The following is a 23,312-nucleotide window of genomic DNA, read 5'->3' as shown; positions in this document are numbered from 1 at the left end:
TTGAAAGCTATGAGTTCATTCTGTGTTTGAAGTCAGCGCTGGGACCTGTGAGCTCAATCTTTAGATCAAGGGAGCAGCAACACGTGTGCAGAACTGTGTGCCTCTGTTAGTGCAAAGAAATACCTGCAAAGGAAATGTGCTGTATCTCTAACCAGCTTGTACATCTAGACACCAGCAGCAGATTTAATATTTCCATGTGGTCTCGCAGCACACAGAACAGCAATGTCTGGAATTAATAGCATGTCAAGAATTCTACTGTTCCTCATTATCTGTGAGTATAATCTTTTCATTCTAGTGGTTTCATTTAGATCCTTACAGATGTAATAGTATGCAAATATTTTTAAGCTGAGGTAAAACTAACTTGCTTCTATTTTAAAAAGGTTCCAAAAAACGACTTATCATTAAAGAATTGCACGCACAGTTATATCATAGTGTGTGTTATTTGCTACAATCTAAAAGCTGCACTAAGAATAGTGGCGCCAGGATTAAAATGTAATAGTAGAGAAGAGTCATGTTTCTGTTCATGTTGGCTGTTCCAAGGGTTTGAACACGTGCAGGGGAATTATCTTTTGCATATCAGCTCCCGAAGATGTGGAACTGTTTCCATCAGAGTATGAAGATGGAATTTGATAACGTTCTTACCTGTGGTTTTAAAGATCGTATTTGTGAATTGCTTTTAACCTCCTGCTGCTGCTTCTCCTCCAGTCCACATTAACAAACAGATACATGCCTTATTCACGCTGTTCTTTGGTCTGTATGCTGCTGATGAAGTTTGAACCACACATGTCCTTATTGTGTTGTTTGCACATTGGAATTGTCTTTTTATTGTTTTCTAGGACACCTCTTGTAAACGAGGCGTTGGTCTCAATGGGTAAATCTGGTTAAATAAATAAATAAATCATTGTTCGGAAGGTCTTAGCCCAGGTGTTGTCAAACCTGGTCCTGGGGAACCCCTGTGTCTTCTGGTTTTCATTGCAACTGAGCTCTCAATTACTTAACTGAACCCTTAATTGAACTAATAATTTGCTTAATTAGACCTTTTTTTAATTGTTCTCAGCTCCGAAACTCATGTGCCATTCTTGTGTTTTTATAAGGTACAGTTCTGTGCAATTTACAACCAAATGTTATAAATCATTAAATAATTGAATTTGAAGCATTTCTCTTTTGCCTCTTGATTGTTTCACATGTTTGGCTCCAATGTGTTTCACGGCTCACATTTCCAAAACATGTCCCATTAAAACATGTCAACTTGTGTTTCTCCAATAGTGGTTTTACAAGAAACATGCGAGACAAATATCAGATTAAAATGAGAATGAAACAAGATAAGACAGAGATGAGCAGCACATTTTTACAATGAAAGCAAATTTAACCAAACTCTTTCATAAAAGAATTGTGCTTTACAATCAAAAATTGCATTCCAGTCCTGACACCCACTACAAACTGCCATGAAGGTGAACCAACATAATTACATAAAGAGGCTGTACTGTATATTGTTGAGATTCAAAGACTGGTGGCTGGTGGATCTACCATGTTACCTTTTCACTGCTCTTTTGTAATTTGTGTACTATATAAAGTTTGTTTGAGGGATCTAAAAATGTCAAAAGCAGCAATGAATTCCCAGTTTTAAAATGACAAGTGAATTTTAGCCGATGTTTCAAATGCATGTTTGTGTACATTATTATTAAATGGTGACTTTTTTTTTTTTTTTTTTTTGTTTAGCTGCTTCTGATCTGAAACACCAAGTCCAGTCAATGGCAGTTGAAAAGGTCCTTCCTGGAGAGAATATAATTCTAAACTGTGACCTCAAACATAACAGTGAAACCTCTTGGTTTGTACTTTATCCACAACAAGCTCCAATTCACATCTTTCATGATACTTTAACACTATTAAGCAATGCATCAAACCCTGTATACTTCAGCGGCTTCAGTACATCTCGTTTTTACCCCCTGCTGAACCACACGACCTGGACTGTCAACATGAGGATAGACAATGTTTCTCAGCAGGATTTTGCTTTGTATTTCTGCATGGTTCGAGTGAACGGAGAAATGAAATCTGGAAATTTAACAAAACTTGTGTCGGGTAAGATTTCTCTAATTATCACTTAATATAAGAACAGAATACACGCGTGTGTCCAGCCTATCATATTTCTGTATGACATGATTACATTCTTCAACATATCTTCTTCCTAAATGTAATTGTAGAGTTTGGCATACTACAGTAATGCTTGTAAGATGTTGATGAAAGATGCACAGGTCTTCTTTAACATAAAGTGTTGATTATATCATCATTTCAGGGTATATGAAGGCTGTCTGTCAGACTGTCCATCTGTTTGTCACACCTATATTTAACATTTATCTAGAGAGCAGTTTATCGTGATCTGGGTATATGTGGACATGATCTGTTTGTTGATCTGTATGTTTCATCTGGAGAAGCCCTTGTTAAAATCTGATGTATATTCTTTAGCACAAGGTATTTACTGTATTATAATGCAGGGGTATGTGGAGGCTGTCTGTTTGTATGTGTCTCTGTCTGTATGTCACGCAATCTTTTCACATAGATAGAGATTCAATTGTGATTAATCTTTATCTGGACACACTTCAGCACAATCAGGCTGTGAGGGTAAATACACCAGTGACCATATGTCAGTTATATTTGATGCATACCTTCCACAAAGGGTGACAGTAACTCACTGGTTTATTCAGTTTACTGAATCACTGATTGCATGGTATTCCACAATGAGTGAGAAAAGAGAAATCACCATTTCCACAGGCATCATGTTTCAAAATTTGTAATCGCGATCGAAAGAATCAGGATTTTCTAATCCTTGTATCAGAAAATGTCAGTTACAAAATCAGTTTTCTAAAGTAAGGGTTTTTAAACATGTTTTTACTTTTATTGAGCTGTTATATTATGTTCAGCTAAGATATGAAAATAAATAAAATAAAATAAAAACATAAATATATTATTTTCGGCGATGATAGCGGATAGTAACGCTGCATCTTTTCTTATTAAAGTAAAACAACCTGCGTGCGTACAAAACCTCTGCTGATAAGAAAACACATTTTAAACATACATTTCATTATAGCTGAAATTCGTAAAAATGTACAGAATTGCGTTATTTATTTATTTATTTATTTATTTATTTATTTATTTATTTATTTATTTTAGCGCATAACTCAACGTCAGAACCGAAAACAGAAACTAACAATGGTAAGGAATCCATATTTATTACGGGAATGAAAAAAACAGTCATTAATTAGTAGGCATGAGAGACAGCACGGAGTCGGTGAATGTTGGCTGCAGTGGAGATTCTAATGCCTCAGATGGTCTGATAAGCCCTTGATGGAGTCATTCTGATGCGTTTAGGCAGTCCTCGTGGCCTTTAAGAGCCACAGCTCCGCTGGTAGACCGGGGCTTGGTTCAAAGATGTTTCAATCTTTTGTTTAAATCATTTCTATAGCCTACCCTGCTCCCTCAACCTATTAATTTACACAGCTCATAAAGTTACAGTACGTCATTAGAATCATATATAATTGTAGTTTCATTTTATTGTTATTGTAGAATTTTAAAAAGATGAGTAACAAATCCTGGTATTGAGATTTTATTTTACCAGCCCTTACGCCCTTATGGAACAAACATATATTTTAAATATATGGTAGAAAAATATGATCCTTCTACTTTTCATATATAGAGGTTGGCCCCTTTTCTATATATTTAAATATATGGATTACAGACTACAATATATTTTAAATATATCCCATATATTTTAAATATATAAAAATGGGCGAATTTCTATATATGAAAAATATAAGGATCATACTATTCTACCATATATTAAAAATATATGTTTTTTCCATAAGGACAATGGTAGGTGATCTGTTTTTTAAGGTAAAAAACTAAACCAAACACAATACAGGTCGACAAAGGTTAACCAACACCTGCATCATACTTGATATTTTATATGGATTTATGAATATATATATATATATATATATATATATATATATATATATATATATATATATATATATATATATATATATATATATATATTCTGAGATGATGGCGGTTACGAGTCCATTTCTAATATTAAAGTAAAACAAAATGTGTGCATTCAAAACCTCTACTGATAAGAAAACACATTTTAAACATAAACTTTATTAGAACTGAAATTCGTGAAAATTAACAGAAATACGTTGTGTTTTTTTTTTTAGCGCAGAACTCAACGTCAGAACCAAAAACAGAAACCAATGGTAAGGAATAGATATTTATTACGGGAATGAAAAAACAGTAATTTATTAGTAGATGTGACAGACAGCACGGAGTCGGTGAATGTTGGCTGCAGTGGAGATTATAACGTCTCAGGTGGTCTGGCCAGCCCTTGATGGAGTCATTCTGAGATGTTTAATCTTTTGTATAATTTGTATACCCCTCTGCTTTGCACCCTCAACTGGCTACCTCTCTACTCGCATTCAATTCAAGACCCTTGTTCTTGCCTACCGCTCTCTTCACCACTGCCCCATCCTACCGCCAATCCCTCGTGTCTCCTTACACCCCTCTTGTCCGCTCCGCTCCTCCACTACATGCCTTCCCTCCCCTCTCCATCCTCCCGTCCCGCTCCTTCTCTTCCTAGCCTCTCTGTGGCGGAACCAGCTACCTGCGAACTTCAGGACTAATGTCCTGTTTCTGGTTTTGAAAACCGCTTAAAAATATAATTTCTACAGCTGTAATTTCTGAACCCTCTGTAACTGTCGTTTTGTATAGATATTTTCTATTTATTAACTCACAGTTGCTACACTGGCAGAGGGGGGTTACAATGGCTCACCCCGTGTCATTTCTAAAATCAATCACTACAAATCCAGCTTTTAGTATCACTGGGTGTATGGTCAAGAAAACATGTTATAAAATCCAATTCAGAGCTTAACTGTATGTTTACATGCAATAGCTGCAGCAAGTGAAGGCATCCACAGATTTCACATATTTTATTTGCGATTGCAGTTGGATATGTGGGTTCACTTTTAACTGATCTTAGAAAGCTCAGACTTCTCCTTTAACTCAAATTCTTGGCTGATCATTCTCTTTTTGATTTTCAGGATCAAACTGTGAGCTGTGCTGTATTTTGCTGGGCTGCGTCTCCTTATTATTCATGGTCGTCTCCTCTGCCTTTGTCTGTTACTTTGAGAAAAGAGGTACTTTGGACAATCTCCCAACTACTTGTATTAAAAAGTATAAAGGCTGCATTTCTCTTTTTGTGTAGACTATCAGCACTTTACATCAAATCTAATGATTGTAACAGAGACATCCTACATATACTATAAAACAGGCATGTGTATTAGATATATGTCAACATTGCCATCAAAGCATTTAGAATTATTATAGTTATGAGATACAACCAGGGGCTAATTTTTTCCTTACAACTCAAACGCCAAAAAACTAGCGCTCTTGTTCATCAAATTAGTCCTGCAGCCACTGGCATTGTTCAAACACGGCCGGGCAAAGGTTTGACATGCAGCTACCAACACCAGCAATGAGGCACAAAACCCACAAGCAGATGGACAGCCTGAAGCATATGCTGTATGGGAGCTGCTGTAAATCAAGGTCATACTTTCGTTCTAGAAACAAAAATGGAGTTCCACTTCCTTAATGATAAGATCTGGTATCTTTGTGTTTAAAAATTAACCCCTGGCTAATAAGTAACATAATTAGATACACTAGACAAATGTTTTGACTAGGGCCTCCATCATCCACCTGCTCACATATGTAACTGAGATTGAGCAAGAGGATGATGGGAAATGTAGTTCTGAGAGGTCCATGAAAAAACCTTATGTAAACAGTTGTAGCAACACATGGGAACATGTAACACAGTAAAATCAAAAGGTCCTTATGACCCCTTTAAGGCCATTTCTAAACTATGAATTTAAACTTAAGATTGAAAAATGATTTTGAAATGTTTGTTGGTTCTCCAAATGTCTGAACAGGGGCTAAGGGTGCGAGAACACACGAAGAGAAGACCAAGGCGACCAACTCAAATCCTGTTCTTGAGGTGTCTTTCTTTATTATCACTGCTCAAGACTTTTACCAAGGAATTAACTAATTAGATGCATTCACCTTTGTCTCTGATACACACTTTATAGTGTGTTTTTAAGCCCCTATTCCTTACTACAAACAAACATGCAGTCATGGTTTCAAGAAACACATCAATGAATTTAGTTTTTTGTTTTGTTTTTACAGCAGGAAGAAGAAAGAGATGTACAGTACGCTAGTGTGGATCTGAAAAAAACTCCCAAGCGCAAAAAGAAAATAAAAGTTCTCCAAAACGATGTGACGTATGCTGCAGTCAAGCGCTGAAGTCGTTCTCCAGCAGAGGTTCCTGCATTGAAATGTGTGTTCTATCAGTCTGATAGAGGAACGGACAAAAAACTTCCTCCTGAATGCATAAAACAGAGAGAGTCCAAGATTCTACGCAGTGGCCTATTTCTGTACATTTATAAATGTGTTTTATTTAATCAATAATTAAAGTGCATATTCAGTATAACAATGAAGGTGGCAAGTCAATCTAAATAACATCCCTGCAGATAATACTGAATACCCAACACTGTACTTCCCCTTAACTTCCCAGATGATCAACGAAGTTTTCATGTGTGTCAAGTCTAGAAATTTGGATTCAACATATCTATTATTAAGGGCAGCAGTGTGGATTAGTGGTTAGGGCTCTGGACTCTTGACTGGCGGGTCGTGGGTTCAATCCCAGGTGGGGTACCCTTGAGGAAGGTACTTTACCTAGATTGCTCCAGTGAAAACCCAACTGTATAAATGGGTAATTGTATGTATAAATAATCTGTAAAAAATTATGTAATTGTATGTAAAAATAATGTGATATCTTGTAACAATTGTAAGTTGCCCTGGATAAAGGCATCTGCTAAGAAATAAATAATTATTAATAATTAACACAATTTTATATTAATTGGGACACTCTAGAAAATTGTTGACTGCAGGTATGTTTTACTTGATTGTATTTTAAAACAAATAATAGATGCTAAACAATTGTATTGAATAACATAATAACAAAAAAAAGATTTTGTTTATTTATTTAATATTATTAATATAGTAAATGTATTGCTCCTGCTGTCTTTGTAACTAGCATTGTAGTTTCCACATCAGCTGATCTGTTTTGGTAATAAGCTAATCAGATAACACTTGGGGTGAAACTGCACTGATGCCTTGCACATATATTAATCATTTAGCGGACGCGACTTACAGAGGCTAGGGGGTGAACTATGCTTCATCAACAACTGCTGCTGCAGAGTCACTTACAATAGGACCTCGGTTTTACGTCTCTTCTTTTTAGGGGTTGTTGGCACATGCCTTCTAAATGGAGGTGATGAGCGCCCTCTATCTTCAATCTTCAGAATATCATTTACTGATGCTGCTATGATTTCTATATCCCTTAACTTCCTTTTGAATCTGTTTCTTTGCTAAGTATATGTATTGCATTTCCTGAATATATGTGCCACTGTTTCTTGTTCACTACAATTACTACATAACCCATCATCATGACTCCCAATCCTGTATAAATGATGATGTAATGCGGTGCTTCCTAACCTGAGGCTATTACTATTAGTTTTTTCCTCCCTGTTTTTCCTTTTTTATAATAAAGTCTTTCCAAATATCCATTGGTTTCATCTGAAAGATAGAGCACAAGTCCTCAGATTCTCAAGGTCACACACAGTGAGCGAGTGGCTGAGTAGGAATTAGAACCTGGGTCCTCCTGGTATCAAGCCCTTTTCTTTAACCACTGGACCACCAAGCCTCCTAGTTATTCAAAAATACAAAATATATATATCAGGAGATATATTTTACATCTGAACTACTTTTTAAGGGTCTGAACTTGAGACATTTCAGATGCTTGCCAACAATAAACATATAGGGACTGCAGAGTTAAAATGCTAATTGCTAAATATTCTCAATGTACCGTATCAAATCATGCGTCACAATTTGACTTGTGGATGTAGTGTGTGCCCTTTACAACACCTTGCTGCTCTGTAACTGGGGATCAACGTGGAGGAACCTTCCCACATCCTGGCATTTGCTGCACCTTCCAATCTGCATTAGAGACACTTCAACAAAAAAGTTTCAGTGTTGTGTATTTGTGATTTAAGAAAGCATGCAATTGGTCTAATTTGGAAAATGTGAGAACGCTCTTGAATAATGAGATGGTTATTCATTGTGGCCATTAATCGATCTTATTTATTTATCAGCACTAGGGGGTGATATCTGCTATAAAATATTGACAGGTATATTATGCGCTGATATGAATAAGGGCGGACAGTCGAGGCTGGGCGCTATATCTAGCATATACGGTATATCAGAAAATACGTTGCAGGACCGGAAATGCCCTTGTTTTCGCGATTATACGGTTAACATGGTACCCGTTCAGGAGTAAGGGCAGAGGCGTGTTCTCAGAGACAAAATTTTTTTGGCAAGGGTTTATCCGGGTGACGGTATTGTTATGGCCAGGTAAGGTCGCATGAGAATGAGTCCCTAAATACATCTTCAAGTTCAATGGCCAAAAGGGGCCTAAAATCTTTCGCTTCAGTTCAGTTCACGAAGGGGGGAAAAAAATGCGTTTGTGTGAACTGCAGTGCATTGAAACAGAAAGTGAAACTAAGTGCCGTTGACCAGTTAGGAACCATGGGTGTTTAAAAAAACACATTTTAAAAACATAAACAAAAGAACTGCTTTGCACATCTCATATTAACTTTAGGTCCTGCACTATATAGAGATGATGTCTATGTGGATGCACTACAGAGAGGTGAGCTTTGCACACGCATGCAACACAAAAGTCAGCTTTGTGCCCATTTTAAGTGTAAACAGGAGCAGGCAGGTGAATACCGCGTGGAAATTCTGAATTAGAGGTCCGGGGCCGGTGATTGGGGATCCAGAACTGTGAATCGGCGATTAATTAGAAAATTGCTGCTGTTGTTGTTATTTTGAATCTAAGAATGGCCATTTTTCAGGCTGTGGAATAATAGTTTAGTACGTACCTCGGAGTTCAAACTGAGCGTTACAGCCACTGACTCATTGTGTGACCCTGAGCAAGTCACTTAACCTCCTTGTGCTCCGTCTTTCGGGTGAGACGTAATTGTAAGTGACTCTGCAGCTGATGCATAGTTCACACACCCTAGTCTCTGTAAGTCGCCTTGGATAAAGGCATCTGCTAAATAAACCGTAAAGCAGTAATACTAGAATATCTATTTTAAGCACACATTTCAAGATCAGTATTCATTCCGTGTCTTAGTGGGCACTTTGGGTGAACAAGAGAACCACAAATTGAGTGGAGGTAAAATGGAGAACAGATGCTTCTCCGCAGTCTTTCTGCAGTCATATACAAGTATATTTATTGAATTTCACCTTTATCCGGTTTACAGGACCCGGATTCTCATACGCCTCATTTTTGTTCTGCCTTTGAGCCTCCTCCATTCTGGTAAGTCCCCAGTCATATTGTTAAGATGAAATATGAAGTGAACCGCTTCTGTTAGTGCCTGGAGAAATGCACAATCTGTCTGCCAGTGCTGGGGTCAGTAATAATTACAATTCCAGCAGAATTGTTTGCTGAAATTACAATTGCAGTGCAATTGTGTTCAATTACAGTTAGTTCCAATTATGCTTCACTTTCAGGACTACTAATCCCATGATGCATTACGAGTTACCATAGTGCTCATGCGTCAATGCCATTTCTGTGAAGCCGCGCAAAAACGTGCGCTCTACTTGCAGACAAAAGTCGATGTGTTTTCAATAAAATGCACAGTACTTTAAAATGTATTTGCAGTGTTCTGTAATTGCAATGTGATTTCAGTGTTACTGTAACTTCAATAGAAACTGACAGTGTGCATTGAGCGTAGACCCCTGATAATACAAACATTTTTGCTGGTCCCTGGAAATTCGTATTTGAAAAGTGGTGCAGAAACAGTTTTGAAAGTTTAGCACCCAGAGAGCCTACTGGTGCTAAATGGTCAAACCCTGCTCTAATCAAGCCCTCCTCCCCTGCTCTTCAATGAGTGTTTTGTGGATGAGTATGGGTGGGATTAGTCCAGACCCAATGAGAAATAATCTATGGTTGCTAAGGAATAAAAATGGTGAAGAACATTTAAAAAAATGAAACATGTCTACTGGCTCCAGAATTGAATGTTGCTGCCACTATAGAAGGTACCATGGTGCCAGATTTGCACCCCTGATTTAGATCCTGTCTTCCCCTGCAGTCTCTTCACAGACAGTCCAGGTTTCTGCACAGGTTGGGGGGGCAGCAATCCTGCCCTGTGATGCACCGACGCTGAAAGGAGTTCCATTGGAAAGTCTTTACATTTCCTGGAGGTTGGATAACCGGGTGGTGTTTGAATTTGAAGGAAAAAGCGGAAAATCCATTTCTTTGTTGCAGAGCCCAGTAGAGCTTCCCAAGAAAGCAGAAGGTGACTTTTCATTAAGTCTTAAAAAAGTCACACTCGCAGAAAAGGGCACCTATGAGTGCTACATCAAGGAAGGAAGCAAGCCCCAGAATTTCTTTCAGAAAGTCATACTCAGCGTTTCAGGTGAGGAATTGTCCCAGTCTTTTAATTGAGTTCGGACACTGACGATCTATGGCTTCATACCTTATAATTAGGGCTGTATTCTTTTCACAGTTAAAAAAAAAAGCCTTTTTGATGCAACAGCTTATCTATAAATTGTGTTTTAAAATACTTTCATATGACAATAAAGCTATAAAGGTTTCCCTGAATAGTATTAGTCTTTGATTACAAAGTCCAGTCCAGAGAAGTGTGTACCAAATGATATACCCCTTAAGTACCACTGCATTGCTACTGTGGTGCTGTCTGTATGCATTGCCATTGAAGAGCGTTTTAGTGAGTTGTTTGAATGGAAAGGAGAGCTGTTTAACAATCCTCCTACATTTCCTCCAGCAGTCCTTCCTACAGGCTCCCCCACTGAGACCAGTCAGTCTGGGATTGTAACAGCGACCACAGAAGCCCCCCCAGGGAATGGTGAGTTCATGAGTTGATGTGCTCTGATCATTCCTGTACACCTTATACAGCAGAGAGAACAAAAAAAAAAAAATCCAGGAAATAATATCTAAAGTAAGACTAGAATAGTGTGTGCAAACGAAAGTCCAGGTCCCAAACAGGAAAAACAGTTTACAGTGAGGCAGGGTGTCTCTGTATTATTAATTTCTTAGCAGACGCCCTTATCCAGGGAGACTTACAATTGTTAGAAGATATCACATTATTTTTACATACAATTCCCCATTTATACAGTTGGGTTTTTACTGGAGCAATCTAGGTAAAGTACCTTGCTCAAGGGTACAGCAGCAGTGTCCCCCACCTGGGATTGAACCCACGACCCTCTGGTCAAGAGTCCAGAGCCCTATCCACTACTCCACACTGCTGTCTGTGGCAAGGCTGAGCTAGGACCCTTTTTTTTAAAGGTTCTTTTAGGATTTGTATGTGCTGCTATAAAACAAGCTCCCCACTGCTAAACATTACACAGTAAAGCATAGTAAAGAAATACCTTAATAACCTTAATAGTCTTTTATTCGCTTAGATTCTATATATCGGGCTCCACATGTTTCTGCATGACCGTAAACAAAGAGATTAAACCTCACATATATATATACTGTGTGTGTGTATATATATATAATATTACTGTTTATACTGTGTATAGGTGAATGTGAGATCTGCAGTGTGATTTCTTTATTATTGTCTTGTTGTCTTTATTAAAATGGTGCACTAGAGGTTATCATCAAGTTAATAAACCTTTTTTTTCTTTTCTAGAGTACTCAAAGAATGGAACAGTCATTGCCCTTGTAGTAATTTTTGTGCTGCTTGTCATGTTAGTGGCTGCAGCTTTGTTGTGGTATATCAGAAGTAAAAGAGAAATCCCTGCCAAGTGTATGTGTCTGAAGACACCAGCGGAGAACCGTTCACCTGAGGATGAGCCCATGAAATCCAGAGGGAATTAATTACTGTGTCCTTTAGTGGGGTGTTGAAACTCAGTTTTTCAGGAGACTAGGTTTCAAGACACTGTTAGGCACAGCAGGGGAGACATGGGGTTTGATACAGCAAAGTTGCCTCCAACTGTTCCTGAAAAAGTGGCTTCATGTTCCCTCAGCTTAACACATTTAAATGGTTTGATCCCACTAAACACTAGAAGACACTAAAGCTTAAAATGTAAATGTATGTCATTTATGTAAATTGTTATTGTGCGTGACTCTTTATAGTGCAGACCTTTTAATGAAACAGTAATGGCTGGTTTCACAGACCCAGATTAGCACTCATCTTGGTTTACCTTACCTGGGTAAGTTCAAGACTAGTGCTAATCAGGGTCTGTGAAACCAGCCATAAGATTTGTAGAGTATGTGCTGAAGATTTGCATAGTGACTAACATCATTTTGACATAAAACAAATCTGTTGTCCACTACAGTAAAGATATATTGACAGGATCTGTTCCCTGTTAATCAAGACACTAACCAATTAAACACTAGAAACACATACTAAATACTGTACAACATATAAAGTCTCTTGTGCCTTTTAAATTAGTTTACAAATATAAATGCATTACTTAAAAGCACTGTCTTTTTTTCATCATGGTATTTGAATTTATTAAAATGCTATACAGTGGGAATGCTGTGACTTGTACCTATTGTTCACTCTGGTTAATGAAAAGCTTTAACGTATGTACTGAAGATTTATATGCATTCATTCTGCTCAATATTAAAGTTTAAACCTTTAAGAAATGGAAGTTATCCTTATGAAGCATGTTGTGGTATATAGCAAGGTAACGTCATAGCGTACTGAAATCATGGTAAAACTGAAAGAAAAATAATAAAATAATAAAACGACATTAAAAAAAAACCTACCTGTACTCAAGATGAAGGCTGTGTGCCTTTAAAGGAGCTGCAGAAGCTGAAGTAAACTTTGCTAGCAACCAATCTGCAGGAAACAGCGGTCTGGGGGAAGGATGGTGAAGCCTTGTCACTTGACCACAATAACTGTTTCTTGGTGGTTCCCCTGATAAGGCTGCATGTCACCGGAAAGGGGATGCAGTGAAAGCACGCCCCCCTTTCTCTTTGGGGGTGGGGGGTGGGGGTGAGAGGAGAGAACCCTTTTCTCCCGAGTAAACAATTTGTATTTAAACAGGCCCCGGTAGGACTGGAGCATTCACATGACCCCACTACAAGGAGATCTACTGCAGACCACACTTTTTTTTTTTTTTTAATTGCTTTATTTCTATAAGATGGCAGTGCTTGGACAGGAGGAAGCTTAAAATAAACTCAAAAGGCAGCTGTTCCATAGAGAGAACAGTACAGTCCATACCAGGCATAAAAAACAGAAGACTATGAAACAAAACAGCTATAAGCAAAGCAATAAGAGATTTGTGAAAATGTAGTTGTGAATGGTAAACCATTCTTTATCCAGGGTGACTTGCAGGTGTTACAGGGCAAGGCTACAATGCAAGCTTAATATATACAGTATAGTTTACAGTAAGTCCAAATCCTTACTGCAAACTATACAGTACGTGGGTGTAATTCTGAGTTCTGGAAGGACGTCTTCTGTTTGTTTGGCTGTAGGTGAGTTTTAGCTGCAGGTCAGGATCTTTTCCTCCAGGCTGATCACCCAGAGCACACCCAGGTCATATGACACGTGCTTGCTTTTCCCGCACATGCTCAGATAGGTCCAGCCAGTGCCGGCAGGATTAGCAGCGCTGACCCCGTCCCTGAAAAAAGAAAAAGATAAAAATCTAGTATTCGTGGTCGTTTCTTTTGCTAAAACATAATTCCTGGGCGGTGCTCTTTTCAAAATAGAGCGGACATTTTGAAAAGAGCTTTGAAACAGACTTTAAAGTTAGAAGTGTAAAAAGTTGTCAGGATGTTAACAATGAAAACAAAGATGACAGATACTTTATTTAAACAGCTGTAGCAACACATGAGGACGTGGAACTGTATATTTTTCCCAACCCCACTACTTACTCTTTAAACTAAGAAGATTTTATTAACAGCAAATGGCATCTCTTACCAAAAAAGCTGGAACAAGACAGACATAATGCAGTCAAGCAAGTGAAACTGTAGCATGTCACTGAGCCTGAATGCACAAAGCTGGTTTCATTTAAGGAGCCGGCGCGCTCACCTGCGGTACACGTCCTTAGCAGAGTTGACCCCGTACACGTTGCCGTCAGTGGACACCTCGATCATGGACAGCGCTCCGGGGACCTGCTGCCACGCCTTACTGCCCATGCAGGCATCCGGGGTCACCCCCTTCATCATGTAGATCTGGTCGGCCGAGTTCACCCCCCAGCAGCTGTAGGGGCCACAGGAGTAGTACTTGAGGGCCCCGGGAAGCAAGTTCCAGGGAATGGAGGCCTCGCCACCACGCGTGGTTACCGTGGCATCGCGATTCAGGCAGAAGATGTTGTCCTGCATGTTGACTCCAGCAACGAATTGGTCGCCTCCCGCGTCAATCTGCTTCAGTAGACCTGCGAGGAACGTATCAGGGTGAGGATGGCAGGGAGGGGAGGAGCCCCTGTTATGGAGAGGATCCAGGCAGTCTGAAGCCTGCTTTAAATATTACACTGTAAAACCTGTTGGAAGTACTGTATGAGGCTGCAGGGCACAGGCAAGCTGTATAAAGCCAGGTGACCAAACCTGTGGAGCAGGTTTAAGCAGTCTGGTTGGAAACTGTGGATAACACTAGACTCTCCCATACTAACAAGGAACTACAGCTATGGCCAATAGTTTTGCAGTATCACCCTATAGAATGAATTAATTTCGCTTCATTCAATTTCGATTTTATGTGATGCTAAACTTTTGGCCCTAGCTGTACACGTGTATCCTTTATAGCCCTGCAAAAGTTGAATTGTTATCACACATGTTACTTAAGAATAATAATAATTAAACAAAAAGAAGTATTTATTTATTAGGACTGGGTTGCGGTCAGTTAATATTCTTCTGGATTGATAGACTGACCGGTACCTTGAGCTTGTACCCAGCGTCCCCCAACCAGCTTGTAGATGAGATTTCCCGTGTTGACGCCCCAGACTCCAGCGGGCCCCACGGTCACGTGTTTGAGGGCACCTGGGAGCTGCACCCAGCTGTTTCCGTAGCGAGTGTAGATCGAGTTTCCGCTGTTCACTCCGAACACCTGTCCGTTACTGACGTCGATCTGCTTGAGGCGGCCGTCAATCTCTTGGCAGACCAGCGCTGGAAAACACAAGGAAGCATAAAAACCAGAAGCACACAGCAAGCAAGCAAGCAAACGATGCAACACACGCACACAGAAGCAAACCACCACAAAAACAGACACACACACATACAGAGGCAAACGAACGCAAAAACAACAGACGGACACGCACACACAGAACCAAAGATGCATGCATCACCCCTTCACCCCATTTCAGTCCCTCTTCAATGGCGGCAATTCTTTTTTTTAGTCAACGGCTAAAAAGTACAGTAGTTGCCTGAATTAGTAAAGTGCCGTGATAGCATGTAAACGCTTCCCAAGATAATACAAATGCATGTAATTAAAATTCCACTTAGTGAAGTAAACTGACTGATACAACTTATCAAACTGCTTTCTCTACCTGTAACTCAGCTAGAATTGGACTTAAGAGGTCTAACTATGGGTAGTCTTTATGGAGGACTGATTGCATGGAAGAAAGAAAGAGTTTCAGCATTTATTATTATTATTATTATTATTATTATTATTATTATTATTATTATTATTATTATTATTATTAATTTCTTAGCAGACGCACTTACCCAGGGCGACTTACAGTCGTAAACAAAAAAATACATTTGAAGAATCACAGTACAAATATTAATACAATTAAGAGCAAGATAAAATACAATGAAATATAATTTACCTTCAGATTACAAACCCTACCCCCTCCCACCCCCAGTCACGCTCACTTACCCAGGCTGGAGCCCACGAACACAGCCAGGACGAGTAGAGAAGCTCTCATGGTTGCTGTCAGAGGAATCTCAGCAAGCCAGGCTTGGTGTGTCGCACTAAACCCAGGAGAGGGGTTAATATACAAAACCAAACGCCCTGGGGTGGGAAGACCCTAGAGAAACAGGACAAACCTACAACATTATCTCTGTGGGAAATCAAATGTGGGCAGATTGAAGCAAATATTTGAATTGAATCCACAGCATTGGAACTCATCAATGAATTGAATTCAAACACTGCTGTAGCTGCTGTAGTTATTATAGACTGCACCTTGCACAGAAACTACTTGGAGAATTAGCTACCAAAATAATTTCAGTGAATCTCATCTGGTATCTATTGCAATCTCGCATTTCCTTATGTTAAAGATGTATGGATTGTGTTTTTATTTATTTATTTATTTATTTATTTATTTATTTATTTATTTTTATAAAAAGGTGCAGTCTTTTCTCATGTTGTTCTTCCTATTGAAGCGATGTGGCTGATATCTAGGCCTATGAGTTGCATCTGGGAGTTTGAGTTCTTGTAAGAAAATACATTTCAGACTGTTAAGGATTTTTTTTTTTTTTTTTTTTTTTTTTTACTGTGACTCCTTTTAAAAAATGGTTTGCAGTTATGGCCAAAAGTTTTGCAGCACCCTATGGAAATAATTAGTTTTGCTTCATAAAGTCGAATGAAACCTGCTGAATAATGTGACGTTAACATATTGAATTACATACCGCTTGGTAGTTTTTCCACATACTTAAGAGAAAGAAAAAGCCCACGTTTCGAAATATAAACATGAAATACTACTGTACTACTATTAAGGCTTTCGGTAGACTTGTTTTATTATTATTATTATTATTATTATTATTATTATTATTATTATTATTATTATTATTATTATTATTATTATCATTTTGTAGTTTCTTTAATTACATGACGTTAAATAAGATCTAGATTATGATCTCATTTTTTTTTTTTTTTATGTCTCAATCCTATAATTGCTACAAAAAATTCAGGGTATGTTAGACAACGACCCTCAAGGCTAAACCAAGGCTGGGGAGCCAGTTTTGAAACAAGAAGAAGCTGTTTAGCCTGTCAAGGCTCGTCCCTTCTTAGCAGACTATTTGTATAGGTTAAAAAAAACAAAAAACTGACAGCAACGTTTATTGCCTAACCTTAACGAACCCGCAATAAGTCCTTGGAAATGGCAATTTTCTTGATCAATAAGCTCCAGTATCTTGGCTTTTGCTCGTATTTCTTAAATGCTCCAAACCACACAGATTTAATGAATAATCACTCAACAAACCATCTTACAAAATATCTTTATTTTTTATTGAAAGACGTTATACCTTATTTTACACAATAAACACAGATCCTAGTATTTCTATTCATGTGCCCTTCTGTTTTAAAAGCAGGACGTGTTGATTAGTTTCTCCTTGTGCTGGGATCGGCTCGGATTCATGTTTTAATAAAAATGCTATTGCAATGGGTTTGATTCTATGAAAATATCTTTGATCCTTTGGTCTCAAACAGCAGCAGAGATTAATAACAATGTCATTACAGGTGTAGTAGAACTTTTAGAACTCTCATTATCTTTCCTTGTAGTCCATTATTTACACTCTCTCAGTTTGTTCAGTCAGATACAGACAAGCTCTGACACTGAAAAGGGTTGTAGCGTTTTATTTTAAAACTGTGTTTTTGTTCTTCCGTTTAAGTAAATACATTGTAACAAGTCTTACAGCAGCAGCAGACAGTCAAGGTTTGTATTCTTTCGTATTGTTTTTTAAAATGTTTTAATCCCAAGGCACTTTGTAGCGCTTTTCAGAAGAGCCGTGTGTTTCTTTTACACCTGCTTTGGTCTCAAGCTGTGTAAAATAAGATTTTAAAAATGCTAACTTAGCTGTGTATACAGGTTCTCACATTTTATTTTATTTTATTTATTTATTTATTTATTTATTTATTTATTTATTTATTTATTTATTTATGTGTTGGTTAAGAAGTGTTTTAAACGGTTTAGCACGTTTTTAGTCTTTTTTTCAAAACTAGACGCTTCTCAGTTCTCTGCAGGTTTTAACAGTTCACATTTCTCCGCTTTTAAACTGTTTTTCATGTTTAAGTACACGCATTGTAACCTTGTTTCTAACATTTTACTGCTCATTTTATTTTCAAAACTTGCTTTATCTTTCAACACTATACATTTGTGTTTTACTCATTTTTTTTTTCAACACTACCCTTTTTTTTACTGCTTATTTTATTTTTGATAATAAAGAATATAACAAACTGTATATCCCTGTTTTCAAACTTATTTTTATTTTTCTAAAGTCCTGTTTAATTTTGTTTTTCCTGATTTTTACCTCGAAATGTTGTTGATTGCTCGGGGATGCAAGATATCAAGGGGGTACAGGATTCATCAGAACAATGGTTTTGTTATGGCCAGGTAAGGACCAATGAGAATCCACTTGAGCATGAGTCCCTAAATACATCTTCAAGTTCAATGGTAAAAAAGAGTGTTTGTTTAAATCTTTTATTTAAGTCTTTCGCTTCAATTCAGTTCACGAAGGGGGGAAAATGCATTTATAGATCTGCATTGAAATAGAACGTGAAGCTAGGTGCCGCTGATCAATTTAGGAACCATTGTAAAATGGTCATGGGTGTTTAAAAAAACACATTTTAAAAACATAAACAAAAGAACTGCTTTGCACATCTCATATTAACTTCAGGTCCTGCACTGTATAGAGATGATGTCTATGTGGATGCCCTACAGAGAGGTGAGCTTTGCACACCCATGCAACACAAAAGTCAGCTTTGTGCCCATTTAAGTGTAAACAGGAGTTGTAGGCAGCTGACTACAGCGTGGAAATTCTGAATTATTGAGGTCCGGGGCCGGTGATTGGGGATCCAGAACCGTGAATCGTTACAAATTCTAATTATAATAAACTGGAATGAAAGAGTAATATTTAATTTATACAGAAAAAAGAAGACAATTAGAATACATTAAACATATGTTTGTAAAAGAGAAGTGATGTTGTTAAATATGTAACTAAAATAAAAAAGAACATTAATTTTTTTTTTTTTAAATGAATGAATTTCACATCATGAACCCAACATACTGTAATCTCACAATACTGCCCCGTATTGAAAATCACTGTTTTGCGCTTCTAACAAATCTCCATTTCCAGTTTCCATGTGGTGGTCCTAAGTTGTACATCTAAAGCAGTAATACTGGACTATCTATTTTAAGCACACATTTCAAGATCAGTATTTATTATGTGTCTTAGTGGGCACTTTGGGTGAACAAGAGAACCACAAATTGAGTGGAGGTAAAATGGAGAACAGATGCTTCTCCGCAGTCTTTCTGCAGTCATATATAAGTATATTTATTGAATTTCACCTTTATCCGGTTTACAGGACCCGGATTCTCATGCGCCTCATTTTTGTTCTGCCTTTGAGCCTCCTCCATTCTGGTAAGTGCATTGCGATTTATCATAGTGCCTATGCGTCAATGCCATTTCTGTGAAGCCGCGCAAGAACGTGCGCTCTCCTTGCAGACAAAAGTCGATGCGTTTTCAATAAAATGCACAGTACTTTAAAATGTATTTGCAGTGTTCTGTAATTGCAATGTCATTTCAGTGTTACTGTAACCTGTGTGCATTGCACGTAGACCCCTGATAATACAAACATTTTTACTGTTCCCTGGAAATTCGTATTTGAAAAGTGGTGCAGAAACAGTTTTGCAAGTTTAGCACCAGAGAGCCTACTGGTGCTAAATGGTCAAACCCTTCTCTAATCAAGCCCTCCTCCCCTGCTCTTCAATGAGTGTTTTGTGGATGAGTATGGGTGGGATTAGTCCAGACCCAATGAACCCACTACAAGGAGATCTACTGCAGACCACACTTTTTTTTTTAATTGCTTTATTTCTATAAGATGGCAGTGCCTGGACAGGAGGAAGCTTAAAATAAACTCAAAAAGCTGCTGTTCCATAGAGAGAACAGTAGAGTCCATACCAGGCATAAAAAAACAGAAGACTATGAAACAAAACAGCAATAAGCAAAGCAATAAGAGATTTGTGAAAATGTAGTTGCGAATGGTAAACCATTCTTTATCCAGGGTGACTTACAGGTGTTACAGGGCAAGGCTACAATGCAAGCTTAATATATACGGTATAGTTTACAGTAAGTCCAAATCCTTACTGCAAGCTATACAGTACGTGGGTGTAATTCTGAGTTCTGGAAGGACGTCTTCTGTTTGTTTGGCTGTAGGTGAGTTTTAGCTGCAGGTCAGGATCTTTTCCTCTAGACTGATCACCCAGAGCACACCCAGGTCATATGACACGTGCTTGCTTTTCCCGCACATGCTCAGATAGGTCCAGCCAGTGCCGGCAGGATTAGCAGCGCTGACCCCGTCCCTGAAAAAAGAAAATTATATAAAAATCAAGTATTCGTGGTCGTTTTTTTTTTGCTAAAACATAATTCCTGGGCGGTGCTCTTTTCAAAATAGAACGGACATTTTGAAAAGAGCTTTGAAACAGACTTTAAAGTTAGAAGTGTAAAACGTTGTCAGGATGTTAACAATGAAAACAAAAATGACAGATACTTTATTTAAACAGCTGTAGCAACACATGGGGACGTGGAACTGTATTTTATTCCCAACCCCACTACTTACTCTTTAAACTAAGAAGATTTTGTTAACAGCAAATGGCATCTCTTAACAAAAAAGCTGGAACAAGACAGACATAATGCAGTCAAGCAAGTGAAACTGTAGCATGTCACTGAGCCTGAATGCACAAAGCTGGTTTCATTTAAGGAGCCGGCGTGCTCACCTGCGGAACACGTCTTTAGCAGAGTTGACCCCGTACACGCTGCCGTCGGTGGACACCTCGATCATGGACAGCGCTCCGGGGACCTGCTCCCACGCCTTGCTGCCCATGCAGGCGTCCGGGGTCACCCCCTTCATCACGAAGATCTGGTCGATCGAGTTCACCCCCCAGCAGCTGTAGGGGCCACAGGAGTAGTACTTGAGGGCCCCGGTTAGCAAGTTCCAGGGAATGCAGCTCTCGCCACCACGCGTGGTCACCGTGGCATCGCGATTCAGGCAGAAGATGTTGTCCTGCATGTTGACTCCAGAGACGAATAGGTCGCCTCCCGCGTCAATCTGCTTCAGTAGACCTGCGAGGAACGTATCAGGGTGAGGATGGCAAGGAGTGGAGGAGCCACTGTTATGGAGAGGACCCAGGCATTCTGAAGCCTGCTTTAAATATTACACTGTAAAACCTGTTGGAAGTACTGTATGAGGCTGCAGGGCACAGAGAAGCTGTATAAAGCCAGGTGACCAAACTCGTGGAGCAGGTTTAAACAGTCTGGTTGGAAACTGTGGATAACACTAGACTCACCCATCTTAACAAGGAACTACAGCTATGGCCAATAGTTTTGCAGCATCGCCCTATAGAATGAACTTATTTCGCTTCATTCAATTTCGATTTTATGTGATGCTAAACTTTTGGCCCTAGCTGTACACGTGTATCCTTTATAGCCCTGCAAAAGTCGAATTGTTATCACACATGTTACTTAAGAATAATAATAATTAAACAAAAAAAAAGTATTTATTTATTAGGACCGGGTTGCGGTCAGTTAATATTCTTCTGGATGGATAGACTGACCGGTACCTGGAATTTGTACCCAGCGTCCCCCAACCAGCTTGTAGATGAAATATTCTGTGTCCACGCCCCAGACTCCAGCGGGCCCCACGGTCACGTGTTTGAGGGCACCTGGGAGCTGCACCCAGCTGTTTCCGTAGCGAGTGTAGATCGAGTTTCCGCTGTTCACTCCGAACACCTGTCCGTTGCTGACGTCGATCTGCGTGAGGCGGCCGTCAATCTCTTGGCAGACCAGCGCTGGAAAACACAAGGATGCATAAAAACCAGAAGGACATAGCAAGCAAGTGACGCAACACACTCACACAGAGGCAAACGAACGCAAAAACAACAGACGGACACACACAGAAACAGAGACATGCATCACCCCTTCACCCCATTCCAGTCCTTCTTCAATGGCGGCAATTCTTTTTTTAGTCAACGGCTAAAAAGTACAGTTGTTGCCTGAATTAGTAAAGTGTCGTGATAGCATGTAAACGCTTCCCAAGATAATACAAATGCATGTAATTAAAATTCCACTTAGTGAAGTAAACTGACTGATACAACTTATCAAACTGCTTTCTCTACCTGTAACTCAGTTAGAATTGGGCTAAAGAGGTCTAGCTATGGGTAGTCCTTATGGAGGACTGATTGCATGGAAGAAAGAGTTTCAGCATTAATTATTATTATTATTATTATTATTATTATTATTATTATTATTATTATTATTATTATTATTAATAATAATTTCCTAGCAGACGCACTTACCCAGGGCGACTTACAGTCGTAAACCAAAAAATACATTTCAAGAATCACAGTACAAATATTAATACAATTAAGAGCAAGATAAAATACAATGAAATATAATTTACCTTTAGATTACAAACCCTACCCCCTACCACCCCCAGTCACGCTCACTTACCCAGGCTGGAGCCCACGAACACAGCCAGGACGAGTAGAGAAGCTCTCATGGTTGCTGTCAGAGGAATCTCAGCAAGCCAGGCTTGGTGTGTCGCACTAAACCCAGGAGAGGGGTTAATATACAAAACCAAACGCCCTGGGGTGGGAAGACCCAAGAGAAACAGGACAAACCTATAACATTATCTCTGTGGGAAATCAAATGTGGGCAGATAAATAATTATCTGGACTCTTGACCGGAGGGTTGTGGGTTCAATCCCCAGTGGGGGATACTGCTGTTCTACCCTTGAGCAAGGTACTTTACCTAGATTGCTCCAGTAAAAACCCAACTGTATAAATGGGTAATTGTATGTAAAATAATGTGATATCTGTATAATGTGAAATAATGTATAATGTGATATCTTGTAACAATTGTAAGTCGCCCTGGATAAGGGCGTCTGCTAAGAGATAAATAATAATAATAATAATAATCTTGAAATGTATGCTTAAAATAGATATTCTAGTATTACTGCTTTAGATGTACAACTTAGGACCACCACATGGAAACTGGAAATGAAGATTTGTTAGAAGCGCAAAACAGTGATTTTCAATACGGGGCAGTATTGTGAGATTACAGTATGTGGGGTTCATGATGTGAAATTCATTCATTTAAAAAAAAAAAATGTTCTTTTTTATTTTAGTTACATATTTACAACAACATCACTTCTCTTTTACAAACATATGTTTAATGTATTCTAATTGTCTTCTTTTTCTGTATAAATTAAATATTACTCTTTCATTCCAGTTCGTTATAA

General features: G+C 38.6%; 4 protein-coding genes across 7 annotated transcripts; 2 read left to right on the top strand and 2 right to left on the bottom strand.

Moving 5' to 3' along the window:
• LOC117965015 (uncharacterized) lies at positions 1 to 7,222 on the top strand. 3 transcript variants are annotated; one of them, XM_059009184.1, is made up of 7 exons: positions 1 to 271; positions 1,720 to 2,079; positions 3,169 to 3,210; positions 4,215 to 4,253; positions 5,094 to 5,189; positions 5,979 to 6,043; positions 6,235 to 7,222. In XM_059009184.1, exons 1-7 carry the CDS (start codon positions 223 to 225, stop codon positions 6,346 to 6,348), a joined length of 765 nt encoding a protein of 254 aa, XP_058865167.1. In that variant the 5' UTR covers positions 1 to 222; the 3' UTR covers positions 6,349 to 7,222. The 3 variants fall into 3 exon arrangements, with proteins under 3 accessions (XP_058865167.1, XP_058865166.1, XP_058865168.1); XM_059009183.1 differs by having other exon boundaries at positions 6,232 to 7,222; XM_059009185.1 differs by lacking the exon at positions 3,169 to 3,210 and having other exon boundaries at positions 6,232 to 7,222.
• A 1,154-nt stretch (positions 7,223 to 8,376) lies between these two features.
• LOC117433575 (uncharacterized) lies at positions 8,377 to 12,781 on the top strand. 2 transcript variants are annotated; one of them, XM_059009189.1, is made up of 5 exons: positions 8,377 to 8,517; positions 9,429 to 9,484; positions 10,260 to 10,586; positions 10,953 to 11,033; positions 11,820 to 12,781. In XM_059009189.1, exons 1-5 carry the CDS (start codon positions 8,510 to 8,512, stop codon positions 12,005 to 12,007), a joined length of 660 nt encoding a protein of 219 aa, XP_058865172.1. In that variant the 5' UTR covers positions 8,377 to 8,509; the 3' UTR covers positions 12,008 to 12,781. The 2 variants fall into 2 exon arrangements, with proteins under 2 accessions (XP_058865172.1, XP_058865173.1); XM_059009190.1 differs by having other exon boundaries at positions 8,380 to 8,517; positions 10,956 to 11,033.
• Positions 12,782 to 13,251: 470 nt separating this feature from the next.
• Positions 13,252 to 16,059, bottom strand: LOC117433573 (fish-egg lectin-like). The gene is made up of 4 exons (XM_059009186.1): positions 15,954 to 16,059; positions 15,014 to 15,241; positions 14,172 to 14,517; positions 13,252 to 13,761 (listed from the first exon to the last, which is right to left on the bottom strand). The coding sequence occupies exons 1-4, from the start codon at positions 16,000 to 16,002 to the stop codon at positions 13,623 to 13,625; spliced, it is 762 nt and encodes a 253-aa protein (XP_058865169.1). The 5' UTR covers positions 16,003 to 16,059; the 3' UTR covers positions 13,252 to 13,622.
• Positions 16,060 to 19,864: 3,805 nt separating this feature from the next.
• On the bottom strand, positions 19,865 to 22,632 carry LOC117433796 (fish-egg lectin-like). The gene is made up of 4 exons (XM_034056215.3): positions 22,523 to 22,632; positions 21,634 to 21,861; positions 20,791 to 21,136; positions 19,865 to 20,376 (listed from the first exon to the last, which is right to left on the bottom strand). Exons 1-4 carry the CDS (start codon positions 22,569 to 22,571, stop codon positions 20,238 to 20,240), a joined length of 762 nt encoding a protein of 253 aa, XP_033912106.3. The 5' UTR covers positions 22,572 to 22,632; the 3' UTR covers positions 19,865 to 20,237.
• Between the last annotated feature and the right edge of the window lie 680 nt (positions 22,633 to 23,312).

Source organism: Acipenser ruthenus, chromosome 38 (genome assembly GCF_902713425.1).
Source record: "Acipenser ruthenus chromosome 38, fAciRut3.2 maternal haplotype, whole genome shotgun sequence".
Classification (NCBI taxonomy): domain Eukaryota; kingdom Metazoa; phylum Chordata; class Actinopteri; order Acipenseriformes; family Acipenseridae; genus Acipenser; species Acipenser ruthenus.
This window is presented reverse-complemented; position numbering and strand designations above follow the sequence as displayed.

Bases quoted from the DNA above. Each gene is read 5' to 3' on its own strand.
- LOC117965015 (XM_059009183.1), top strand. From the start codon at position 223: ATGTCTGGAATTAATAGCATGTCAAGAATTCTACTGTTCCTCATTATC. The intron at 2,080-3,168 runs GTAAGATTTCTC...TATTTATTTTAG, and splicing joins TTTAACAAAACTTGTGTCGG to CGCATAACTCAACGTCAGAA. The intron at 4,254-5,093 runs GTAAGGAATAGA...TTTGATTTTCAG, and splicing joins ACCAAAAACAGAAACCAATG to GATCAAACTGTGAGCTGTGC.
- LOC117433575 (XM_059009189.1), top strand. The intron at 9,485-10,259 runs GTAAGTCCCCAG...CTTCCCCTGCAG, and splicing joins TTTGAGCCTCCTCCATTCTG to TCTCTTCACAGACAGTCCAG. The intron at 10,587-10,952 runs GTGAGGAATTGT...CATTTCCTCCAG, and splicing joins AGTCATACTCAGCGTTTCAG to CAGTCCTTCCTACAGGCTCC.
- LOC117433573 (XM_059009186.1), bottom strand. From the start codon at position 16,002: ATGAGAGCTTCTCTACTCGTCCTGGCTGTGTTCGTGGGCTCCAGCCTG. The intron at 15,242-15,953 runs GTAAGTGAGCGT...TGTGTTTTCCAG, and splicing joins GTTCGTGGGCTCCAGCCTGG to CGCTGGTCTGCCAAGAGATT. The intron at 14,518-15,013 runs GTACCGGTCAGT...CGTTCCTCGCAG, and splicing joins ACGCTGGGTACAAGCTCAAG to GTCTACTGAAGCAGATTGAC.
- LOC117433796 (XM_034056215.3), bottom strand. From the start codon at position 22,571: ATGAGAGCTTCTCTACTCGTCCTGGCTGTGTTCGTGGGCTCCAGCCTG. The intron at 21,862-22,522 runs GTAAGTGAGCGT...TGTGTTTTCCAG, and splicing joins GTTCGTGGGCTCCAGCCTGG to CGCTGGTCTGCCAAGAGATT. The intron at 21,137-21,633 runs GTACCGGTCAGT...CGTTCCTCGCAG, and splicing joins ACGCTGGGTACAAATTCCAG to GTCTACTGAAGCAGATTGAC.